Raw genomic sequence first — 11,277 nt, 5'->3', positions numbered from 1 at the left:
GGGGCAGAGAGAGAGGGAGACACAGAATCCAAAGCAGGCTTCAGGCTCTGAGCCGTCAGCACAGAGCCCGACGCAGGGCTTGAACTCACGAACCACGAGATCATGACCTGAGCCACAGTCGGACACTTAACCGACTAAGCCACCCAGGCACCCCATAATGTTACCATTTTTTTAAATGTTATCATTTTGTAATGTATCCTTTCAGAAATGTTTTATGTAAAGAAATACCTAAATAAAGAATACCTAGATTGTTTTTCCCCAGTCTTTTACTTTATTCAAAAGGGGGATCCTCTTACATGGATACATAAAGAATATCCTCATTTTTGTTGTTCATTTCTACTCTTTTCTTTTTTATTAAAGTATGGGTGACACTCAGTGTTCCATCGGTTTCAGGTATACAACATCGTGATTTCAGCAAGTCTATACACTATGCTCTGCTCACCGTAAGTGTAGCCACCATCTGTCACCATACAACGCTATTATAATACCATTGACTGTATTCCCTCTGCTGTACCTTTCATCCCCGTGACTTATTCCATCCTCATTTGTTTTTATGGCTTTACTCTATGATGTATCAAAAGGTATTTTATCCAATTTCCTATTAATAAACTTTCGTTTTCAGTGTTTCCCCATGCTGCAACAAAGAGGCTTATAAATAGGCACACAGTCCTTTAAGCTCCCACTGTCCCTTATACATATTCCTCAGTAATTCTTTTTTTTTAATTAAAAAAAATGTTTATTTATCTTTGAGAGAGAGAGAGAGAGAGACAGCAGGGGAGGGGCAGAGAGAGAGGGAGACACAGAATTGGAAGCAGGCTCCAGGCTCCCAGCTGTCAGCAGAGAGTCCAACTGTGGGGCTTGAACTCATGAACCGTGAGATCATCACCTGAGCCGAACGCTTAACTGACTGAGCCACCCAGGCCCCCCTTCTCAGGAATTCTTAAGCAGGGGTTTGGGACACCTTAGAAGTCAACAGTGGACATAGAATTCAGGGAGATCAACTCCAGAACCCTGGAAAATTGGAAGGAAAAAAAATTCCATGTTATTTGCACTAATGACCTCTAACTGAAACTAAACATTTCCCTCCATGGTGAATAAAGGCAACAGACTCATAGTACTTGTTAGTAATATCCATAACTCTCTCACATGATTGAAGGTCATTTGAAACATCATTTATGTTCATTTATACTTTGTCATTGTGGTAATAAAGGAAAACTGTTTCTCTACTCACAACCCTTATGACACCAAACATGTGGGCTTTTCCCCTCACATCAACCAATTTTCCAACAACCTGTACACAGACTCGGTGTCCTATAATTTTATTCAATTCTGATACTAACCACACGGAGTTGGTGTGAGATTTTGCAAGTTTAAGGGCTCAGTCCCACAAGACTGCCCTCAAGTCAGATGCCAGTTACAGTCACGGGTCTCCAGGGGACCTACGCTTCTGTCCAACTTGGCTACAAAGTAGGGGGTTCCCACACCACCTTCCTCAGGTTGGGTAATTTGCTAGACAAAACTTGGAAATGACAACTCAAAGGTAATTGGCTGACAAAACTCTGAAACATTTACTTACATTTACCAGTTTATTACAAAGGATATTATAAAGATACAGATGAACAGCCAGGTTAAGAAGCACATAGGGCAAGGTCTGGAAGGGTCCCCAGCTCAGGAGCATCTGTCTCTGCAGTTGGGGTGTGCCATCCTCCAAGCACGGGGATGCGTTCACCAACGTCTGAACCCCACAGTATTGGGATTTTTAGGGAGACTTCATCACAGAGGCATGACTGATTATTAACTCAATCTCTAGCCCCTCTCACCTCTGTGGAGGATGGGGGATGAGACCAAAAGTTCCAAGCTTCTAATCATGGCTTGGTCTTTCTGGTGACCAGCCCTATCCTATCCAGGAGCCTACCAAATGCTGCTGTGAACATTGGTGTATACATAACTCTTTTGAGTCATTGCTTTAAATATTTCGGGGTATATACCCAGGAGTGTAATTGATGGACCATATAGTAATTCTATATTTAATTTTTGATTAATGTTTAATTTTGTATTTACGTTTATGCATGTAAAGGTTATTCTGAGAGGAGTAGCCTGGCCGAATCCCGCACACTTTAGTTTGCATGCCTGTCTTGGCCACTAGATGGAGAACTTCTTAACAAGGGCTGCCCTGCTCCTTCCTCCCCCTCGGTAACTCACTCCATGGTAGATAGTAAATGCATTCGGCTGCAACTGGGCGCCTTGCGTGCCAGCCACTGGCGGTGTGCAGGCGATACAAAGGTGAAGAAAGTACCCTAAAGGAACTCAGCCTAAAGGGAGAGTTACGCCTGAAGATGACTGATTTAAAGGCGCCCCAACTTCTGCCTGTGCCGCTTCCTAGATGTATGACCTGAGGCAAGGTAACCTTCCTTGGCCCCAGCTTCCCTATCCATAAAATGATCTACGTCATCCAATCAGCTTCCATTACGAAAATGCAGCGTAGCCTTTAATCACAGTGCCTGGCACGCGTTAGGCATGCAACAATTGTGTCCCGGTTACCTGCGATAGCGAGATAAAGTGCTGTAGGCAAACCTGCCTAGAGGTTTCTGGTCGGTGCTTGTTTGGGGAGCGGTCAGGCGGCCCTCTCGCGCCCTGTACCCCTCCACGCTGGAAGCGGGAGAGCCCAGGGAGCACACCGACGGCTGTCCCTCCAGCAGGCGCCGCTTCCCCGCCCCCCGGGACAGTCCTGCCTCCGCGAGCTGCGTCGCCGGCCGTGCGTTGCCGGCCGTCCCCTTGGTGCAGCCCCGGGGATGCAGCTCCCCGAGAGCTGTGCTGTACGCGGCCGCGGCGGTTGGTCCTCCGCGCCGGCAGGCGGCGCTAGGCCGGATTCGGCAGGGGGCTACGCCCCGACCGGGCTTCTCTCGGCGGCGGCCTACGGTCGTCCCGCTGTCCGCGGGGCGGGGACGCGGCGACGGTGGCGGCGGCTCCGTGTCGCCGGAGCCGAAGCGCGCAGGCCCGTCCTGGCGGTCGGGGGGCGGGTGGGGCGGGGGCGCCATGTGGTTCATGTACGTGCTGAGCTGGCTGTCGCTCTTCATCCAGGTGGCCTTCATCACGCTGGCCGTCGGTGAGAGTGCGCGACCCGGATCCGCGCGGGCTCCCGTCCGGCATCTGTGCTGGCCGGGGATCGCATCTCGAGGGTGGTCGCTTCACGGGTCGCCGGAGCCGCCCGGGGGACTTCTGTCCGGTGCTCCGGGCCCTCGCATCTCTCTCCTTCCTCGTCCCGTCAGGTCTTGCCCTCTCTTGCTGAACCCAGCAGCCCTCGGGACCGCGGGTCCTTCCCGGTGTCACAAAATGCACCCCGGCAATGCCTGGGAGTGGCTAATTCCATTGCCCCTTGCCCGAGCTCTCGCACTGCCAGCCGCTGCGGGTCCCACCCTCGCGGGCCTACGGAGCTGAACTTTTCCAGGCTTATCGCCGCTCTTTCGCCTCCGGCCCTTTGTACTGCCTACTCTCTCGGAGTTTGACACGCTTTCTCTTTCCATCCGGCTGGTTCCTACTCTTGGTCCCAGCTGAGATGTCATCTCCTCAAGGAAGCTCTCCTTATGGGGTTTGGTGGTGCCCTCTGCTTTCTCGGAAGTAGGGCTTATCACACTGGGATCATCTGATTCCTTTGCCTACTACCCACCTACCCACGCTGGGTCAAGGAAGGGACCTCGTCTGTCTTATTCTGTACTCTCATTACTCAGCTCGGCACCTGGCCCGTGCCGGGTGCCCACAGATATTATTGAATGAATGAATGAACTTGTCCTTTACGAACCAGAGGTTAGCATTGTGCTGAGGCGTCAAATACAGGCTTTCATTCAGTTTTATGAAGTCTCCTTAGTTGCCCTGACGGTTTTGCTTTGTCAGGGGAGGACACCACATGGGATGTTTGGTTTTTCCTTACGTGTTGGAGTTCATGAAGGGTCAGTGGGGACCAGCTGCAGAGAGAGGAACGACCAGGATGGTGAAGTGACTCTGGCTAATGTTCTTCCTGCTTGTTCCTCTTCTTAACCCCCTCAGCTGCCGGACTCTATTACCTGGCAGAACTGATAGAAGAATACACAGTGGCCACCAGCAGGATCATAAAATACATGATCTGGGTAAGTGGCAGATTTCCCAGGATTTCCCCTCTTTTGCCTCCAAAGGAGGAAGTGGGGAAAGTTTGGCATGGATGATGAGACCTGTGTCCCTGCTGTTTCCTGAGGGTGCCACCCCTATCCCCTCGACTTGCACCTGGGCTCCTGAGTGTGCTGTCTGGAACAGGTGTTCCCTCACCTCCTTCCCCAAGTGGCATTGCTTCACTCAGTTCCTTCAGGTGACAGCTGAGTGCCATCTCTGTTGACAGCACCACGGCCTGGCCTTTGCTTGGTTGTTTCCCATTGTCTGTAGCCCCTTGCTCTGCTCATGGCATTTAGAACTAAGAAGGACCTAAGGACAGTTTTGAGTACTTGAGTTAGAGTACTCATTGCCCTCTTTCTGACTGGGTCAAGTGGCTTGTCCTAAGAGAGGGAAGCCTGCCCAAGCCCTGCCCTCCGGAGCTTTCATGGAAGGCTTCTGTTCCTGAGGACACAATCCTTGCCATTGATGTCAAAGCTACCAGAGTGCCTGCTGGCGCGGTCAGATTCCTGCCGGCTGCAGGAAGGGCCGGGGATGGGGCATATATTTGGACGGGAGAAGCCCAGTGCCGCTCAAGTCACCTGGTGTCAACAGCCACTCTGGGCACGGCTTGGAGTGGAGGGTTAGTAGTGGAGACAAGACCATAGCTCTCAGCTCTGGGTTCAGGGGCCTGGTTTGTGGGTGTTGCTATAGGAATTATAGCTTCATTCCGCCAACTGCCATTTGTTAAGTGCTGACAGCTATAAGTCCTTCAGAACAGTGTTTTTTCAAACTGCAGGTGTCATTCACTATTGGGTTGTGTAACCAATTCAGTAGGTCATGATCAGCATTTTAAGGAAAACAGAAAAGACTAGAATTGAAATTTGAACTTTGATCTGTAAACTGTTTTCTTTTCCTTTATGGTGGGTTGCTGTCAACTTTTTGAGAATGGCGTGAAAAGACGCTGCCCTTTGGGAGTTGAGAGACAAGTTGGGGAGGCCAGACCTGTGACTGTGAAACAGGAGGAGACTGAAGCATATGAACCTAGTGTTCCCCGGAGTGGGCTGGGGGTTAGTGAGACCAAGAAGGCTGCCTGGAAGAGGCTCCCTGCACTGTGTACCTCTGGTTGTTTCAGTTCTCCACGGCTGTGCTGATTGGCCTCTACGTTTTTGAACGCTTCCCCACCTTCATGATTGGCGTGGGCCTCTTCACCAACCTCGTCTACTTTGGCCTCCTCCAGACCTTCCCCTTCATCATGCTGACCTCGCCTAACTTCATCCTTTCGTGCGGTGAGAGGGGGCAGAGTTGGGGAGGCAGTTGAGGTGGTCGCATGTGCCCAGCTCAGTCAGGCACACCGTGGGGATATAGAGAAAAGAGGCAAAACCACTGAGGTCCTCCAGGAGGCCAGGCTGATGGGGAACTTGGGGTGCTCACACTTGAGGAGCCTAGAGTGAACCTTGGCTCTAGTGACTAGAATTTGGGGGGATGAGGTGGTAGGGGTGGGATACTCAGACAGGGAGGGCTTTCCCAGGGAGGTAAATTTGAGAAGGGAGAAAAGGTGAGTTTGATGCATAGTCATGGCTCCTAAGAAACCACTTAGCCAGGAAAAGCCCAGGGCCCCACCCTGGCAAGGCAGGTAGCTCGCCAGCTAGTCGTCTGCCCCGAAGTCTTAATACAAGGGTCTGTGGGTCCCCCTGCAGGCACCTGCCTTGGGGTAGACAGATGTGTTTGGAGGACCCTGACTTTTCTGTTTTTGACCTGGCACTACTTTCTGGTCCTGAGAGTCATTTCTCCTCTCTGGCCTTAGCTTCTCAATCTGTTTAAAGATGATGGACTCCAGTGACACACGGTAGGCGATTATAGATATTCCCGGAAAAGATTCTGGGAAGTGTTTGGTTACCAGGATTGCCTTTTCTCCCATTAAACATTACTGGTCATCTAGCCTTTGGTCAGGATATGAGATGTAATTGGGGGTTTCTTAGAGCCACTTTACTATTTCTGTGGGATAATCTGGAAAGAGAATGTTATCCACAAGGAGGGCATAGCATTAAAGCAAGGACTGGCCTCTTCCCTGAGCACCTTGGTTTGATTCCACCAGAGGATGTGTTCAGTGGAGGTTGGTGTGGGGAGTCTGGAGACCAGACCCCTCCTGCATCTTCCCAGGGGATAGAACCCTCCCCATCCCCCCACAGCAGCAGGCCCTCTTGGCTTCCCTTTGTCATTCCCCCAACCTACCCTTTAGATGCCCGAGAGAGTTCGTCTGAAGATGTGTGGGCATTAGGCACCATCTGTCTTCCAGTTTCCCCTCATTTCTAGAATATGGCTAGGTATGGTGGAGCTCTCCCTTAGAAAGGGAGACACCAGAGAGGAGGAAAGAGAAGCAAGACATGGCACCGGGCTGTGAGGTGTTTGTGCGGGGCGTTCAGTTTGAGGCTGCGCTTTGTTCTGGTGCCCGCCCTTCACCTCACTGTGTGAACAGGCAGGGATGCCTGTCTCTGAGCAGCCCGTCCCCGGGATCTACACATTACCTCTCCCTCCATGAATGTGGGTGTACATTAAGGAGGTGGGTGTCAGTCCAGAACATACTAGTTTAGACCAGGGAGCCCTACCCTGGGACAGAACGAGGAAGGGCCCCTTCCCCCAGAATCTGGAGGATCCCTAAAAGTGTGCCTAGCAAACTGTGCCCTTTTATTCCTGAGGAGAGAGAGCCTTTTTATTTGAGGCCCTCTCCCTGCTGCCCAGTTCAGATTAGAATCTGTTGGCAGTATGTTTGGTACCCGCACACCCATGATTTCCTGCACCCACGCCCATGGGAGAGCACTCTTCAGGACTCATGTCCACTTAAAACCAGGTTGATCATCACAGTGCTTTGAATTATGTAACATTAAAGTCTCATTTGTAAACCATTCAAAGAGCTTTCTTAATGCCTTCTAATTTTGCTCATAAATGCCTTCTGCAGTGGGCAGGCAGGAGCTAATGATCCCATTTTAACAGATGGAAAACTGAGTTCTGGAGGGTGGTGTGCTTGGCTTATAGCCATACTGTGAGATGGGTGTAAAATCAGGACTGAGACTCAGGGCTCCCCACTCCCAGGGGCCTTTTGAAGGTTAAAAGTCTAGCTTTATGTTATTCTCCCCAAACTGACTGACTCTTCATTCCCTCAACAGGGCTAGTGGTGGTGAATCACTACCTAGCGTTTCAGTTTTTTGCAGAGGAATATTATCCTTTCTCAGAGGTAAGAAGTGTTCAGTACGTCGAACTATTAGCAGGGCTAGGGGAAGTAAAGGGGACTTGCATTATTTGCTTTGTGAACTTAGCTATGATTTGAAACAGTCTATTTAGGGATAACACATTTAAAAAAAATAGTACTGATGATTTTAGAAAGCAGTGTGGATGAGGAGCAGGGAACCCTTTGGCAGAGGTGGGGACGACGCTGCTCTCCCATGGGAAGTCCGTTGGTTCTCCCAGGATCACCTGAGGTCAGGATGGGGCAGGGGGGTGGCCTTGGCTGATGCACATCTCACGGGGCTGGGCAGGTTGCGGTCCTGAAGCCCGGCTCCTCCCAGTGGCCTGCCAAGCCTTTCTCCTCTCTGGGTCCCTCCACACCCTGCTGCTGCAGTTCTGACCCTTGGGAAGAACAGGGTCACTGTTTTGGGGAATATGGGTCAGCCATGGTTTTGCCCTCCATCTGCCTCCTTTAGTTCAGAGGAATTGCTTGTCCTAGTGACCAGGATTTGGGGATTGTGGTCACACTCAGCCATCCTCAGCCTTCACCTTTCCCCACTGAATTATCTCCGTGTCTGAGGTTGTCTTGTCTCCGCTTCCTGGGCCCTGGCCTCCTTCAGAGATCAGGTGTGGGGCCTTCTGTGCACCCTTGAGCGCCTCTGTAAGATACACGGTGACCATGTCCGGCCCACCCTTGGCACCTACGGGGCACCCTCTTTTCAGTGTCTCTTGTTGCCAGGTCCTGGCCTATTTCACTTTCTGTCTGTGGATAATCCCGTTTGCGTTCTTTGTGTCGCTGTCGGCTGGGGAAAACATCCTGCCCTCCACCATGCAGCCAGGAGGTGAGAAGGGGTTTGTCAGGGGTCATGGTGGGATGACACCAGGAAGACCTGGATCTACACAGGGAGCCAGAGCCCAGCCCTGTGAGGGAGACACTTGGGCTCCAGGTGGGGAGAGCCGTGTTCACATTTAGACACACACACTCATCTCCCTGCCTATGTCTCCACAGATGACGTGGTCTCCAATTACTTCACCAAAGGCAAGCGGGGCAAACGCTTAGGGATCCTGGTTGTCTTCTCCTTCATCAAAGAGGCCATTCTACCCAGTCGTCAGAAGATATACTGAACCCCTTGGGGAGGGGATGTGGGAGCAAGATCAGGAGAGTCAGGCCCCTGGGCCTCTGCACTAGGTGGGGGCCGTGAGCCTGGAAGGCACCTTCCCCCAGCCCTGGCCCTCGTTCCCTTGACTCTCCCTGAAGCCCTCGTCCCCACCTTCCTCGAGGGGCTCAGCTTGGCTCAGATCTGACGTTGCTAGAGGGCGTGACCTCAGAGGGCACCGGGGGGATGGCAGAGCCTGCTTAGCCAGGAGGCCATGGTCCACCTGGTTATGCGGAAGCTGAGCTCCCTGTGACCCTCCTGCCGGCTTCTGTGGTGGGTCAGGAGGTTCTGGCTCAGCCTGGGCAGGCGGGGCAGGGGCTGTGAAGCTGGAGAGCAAATAGGGATAAGTTCTCTGGGCAGATGGCCGTGGGGAGGGGCCATGGCTTGGCACTTCCAAGAGAAATCGTTTTTGCTGTTGAACTGTGATTTCTGTCCAAGTGCTGATTCCCATTTGAATAAAGATTCTAGGTGGCACTGTTTGCCTTAATACCCTGAAAGTTCATCTCCCTTTCTTCCTATTGCTCTTCTGCCCTGGACTGGACGGGCTTTTCTGTTCCAGTGGCTCCTTTTCTGGGTTTGGGTCTTGCCCTCTCGAAGGGACTGCTGTCATGGCCTTTTGTGGGAAATGAGCAGCGATGAGGAGCTGAGGAGCTGAGCCAGATCAGGGGAGTTGGGGTGGAGGCGGCCTTTCTCATGCCCCCTCCCTTTCATCCATCTCTTCTTTACCTGCGGCTCCATGGCTGTCACAACTGGGAACAGAGAGGCACAGTTTGGGACTGGGTTGGATTTTCAGAATATCTGCAATATCCTACCTGCAAGTCTTCCCCTGGGGAAAAGGAGTGGTTTCTGGCCGAATTCTGTCTCAGGCCTGAGGAGAAACAAAATAGAAATTGGCTTCCAGGCAGCCTGGGTTACAGCCTAATTTTTAAGAACTGGGACTGAGGGGAGAAATGGTTTGTCACTCTAAGAGCACACGAGGGCTGGCCCTCTCTTCTGTGTGCTCTTGGCTCCTGAGGAGATGACCTCAGTCTTGTAAGAAGGCAGGCCAGATCCTGGCACAGACCAGCATATGCTGACTTTGCACTCCAGCTACAGTGCCTTGCAAGGACTCAGCCGTACACGTTGGCGTGCAGCCCCCATGAGAGCCGTTCCTAGCCACGTCCTCTACCTCAGAGCGAGGCTGGCGGGTGCGGAGATGGACAGTGCACCTGTGGTACCTTTAAGCCGGGGAAGGCGTCTGTGCTTGAAATTTTCTATATCCTGCCTCACGTCCCACCACAGCCCCGCATCTCCTGACGTGAGTGTTTCCTGTTCTCTTAAAAATACCAGCCTGTCCCTTTCCCTGAGAGGAGTAGCACATTTTGGTTTTTTCTTGGTGGGGAGGAGATGGCCGGGCCTTTTTATCCTATGCAGACAAGGGAGGACAAGGTGGAAGACGCAGGAGGCCGATTACCATCTTCACTGTGGGTCAGCGGCTGGCCCTGCTCTCCCTTGCCATCCACTTCTTTGTTCCTCACCATGATGATATGGCTTCTCGCCTGGGGGTTGCCGGTGGCTTCGTGCTAAGTCCTCTCCTATCCTACTGGATCTCTGCAGCATCTGACAGGGCTGACCACCCCCAGCTCCTTGAGTTGCACTTTACTGGCACTCCTCTGGCTGGTTTTCCTCCTACCTCTGGCTCTTCCTTTCAGTTTCCTGCACAGGCCTCTCCATTTGCCCCCCACACATGGGGTTTCTCAGGGTTCTGTTGTGGGCTCCCTGGAGGAGCCCATCCATGCTGATGGCTTCAAGGACTCTTTGCCAAGGAATTGAGAGTTGACCTCCAGCCCCGATGTCCCTCCTGGTCTTCTGAACTACATAGTTCTGCCTTTGGGTGCACAGACAACTCTCATGGGCCAGAGGGCACTTGTTGCTGTCCTCTGTAAACCTGCCTCTTTTGGGTACCTGCTGTGGCCCCAAGACCTCTCAGGAGCCAGACCAGAAACCGGCTTTCTAGCCCTGCTTTCTTTTTCGGCCCCTCCCCACCCCCATCCAGTCTCTAAAAACTGTTAAATTTACTTTCCTAACATCTCTTGATTCAAGCCACTGCCACTGTCATCAACTTATACCTGGATTATTGTGACAGCCTCCTTCTGCTTCTCTGTCCCACAGCCAGAGTTGTCTTTAAAATGTATAGTTGATCAGGTCACTCCCTGGCCTACAACCTTTCATGGCTCCCTACTGCTCTCAGGATAAAGTCCAGACCCCTTAGCATGGCTTGTGAGACTTGTGATATCTGGTTTCTGCTCGCCTCTGGTCTCATCACTTGCCACCTTGCACCATGTGCTCCAGCCTCCTGTATTCAGAGATGCCACTTTGATTCCCCTTTCTTCTGCTCACCTGGGTACCTTCTCAACTTAGGTTTCATTACCTCTGAGCTCTGTCCCCTCTCCCCCCCAGCACACCACACAATTCACTCTAGGCTTACTTGCCTGCTTACTGGTCTATTTCCCCACTAGACTGTAAGCTCCTTGAGGGCAGGGACTGTCCTTCAGTTTTTGTATCAACAGTGCCTGGCTTGGTGCCTGGTACATAGAAAGCACTCAATAAATGTTTGTTTAATGAATGATTTGTAGTGATGTGTACAGGGGATAGCAGGGGATCCAGGATAGCTACCTGGAGGAAGTGCAAGTGCTTCTGTAGTCTCGAACTGAAGCCACATGTCCTCCCTCCTTTCCCCCGAGATATGCTGCTTGTGCCTCCCTGATCTACAGAAACCTTGAAGGACTTAATCTGA

General features: G+C 51.9%; 1 protein-coding gene across 2 annotated transcripts; it reads left to right on the top strand.

Moving 5' to 3' along the window:
• Nucleotides 1-2,205: 2,205 nt before the first annotated feature.
• On the top strand, nt 2,206-11,106 carry TEX261 (testis expressed 261). 2 transcript variants are annotated; one of them, XM_045446405.1, is made up of 6 exons: nt 2,206-2,402; nt 4,045-4,124; nt 5,255-5,408; nt 7,287-7,354; nt 8,084-8,186; nt 8,354-11,106. In XM_045446405.1, exons 1-6 carry the CDS (start codon nt 2,384-2,386, stop codon nt 8,467-8,469), a joined length of 540 nt encoding a protein of 179 aa, XP_045302361.1. In that variant the 5' UTR covers nt 2,206-2,383; the 3' UTR covers nt 8,470-11,106. The 2 variants fall into 2 exon arrangements, with proteins under 2 accessions (XP_045302361.1, XP_045302360.1); XM_045446404.1 differs by lacking the exon at nt 2,206-2,402 and adding an exon at nt 2,882-3,106.
• The last annotated feature ends 171 nt before the right edge of the window (nt 11,107-11,277 follow it).

This window comes from Leopardus geoffroyi, chromosome A3 (genome assembly GCF_018350155.1).
Source record: "Leopardus geoffroyi isolate Oge1 chromosome A3, O.geoffroyi_Oge1_pat1.0, whole genome shotgun sequence".
Classification (NCBI taxonomy): domain Eukaryota; kingdom Metazoa; phylum Chordata; class Mammalia; order Carnivora; family Felidae; genus Leopardus; species Leopardus geoffroyi.
The sequence above is the reverse complement of the archived record's forward strand: the minus strand, read 5'-3'. Positions and strand labels throughout refer to the sequence as shown.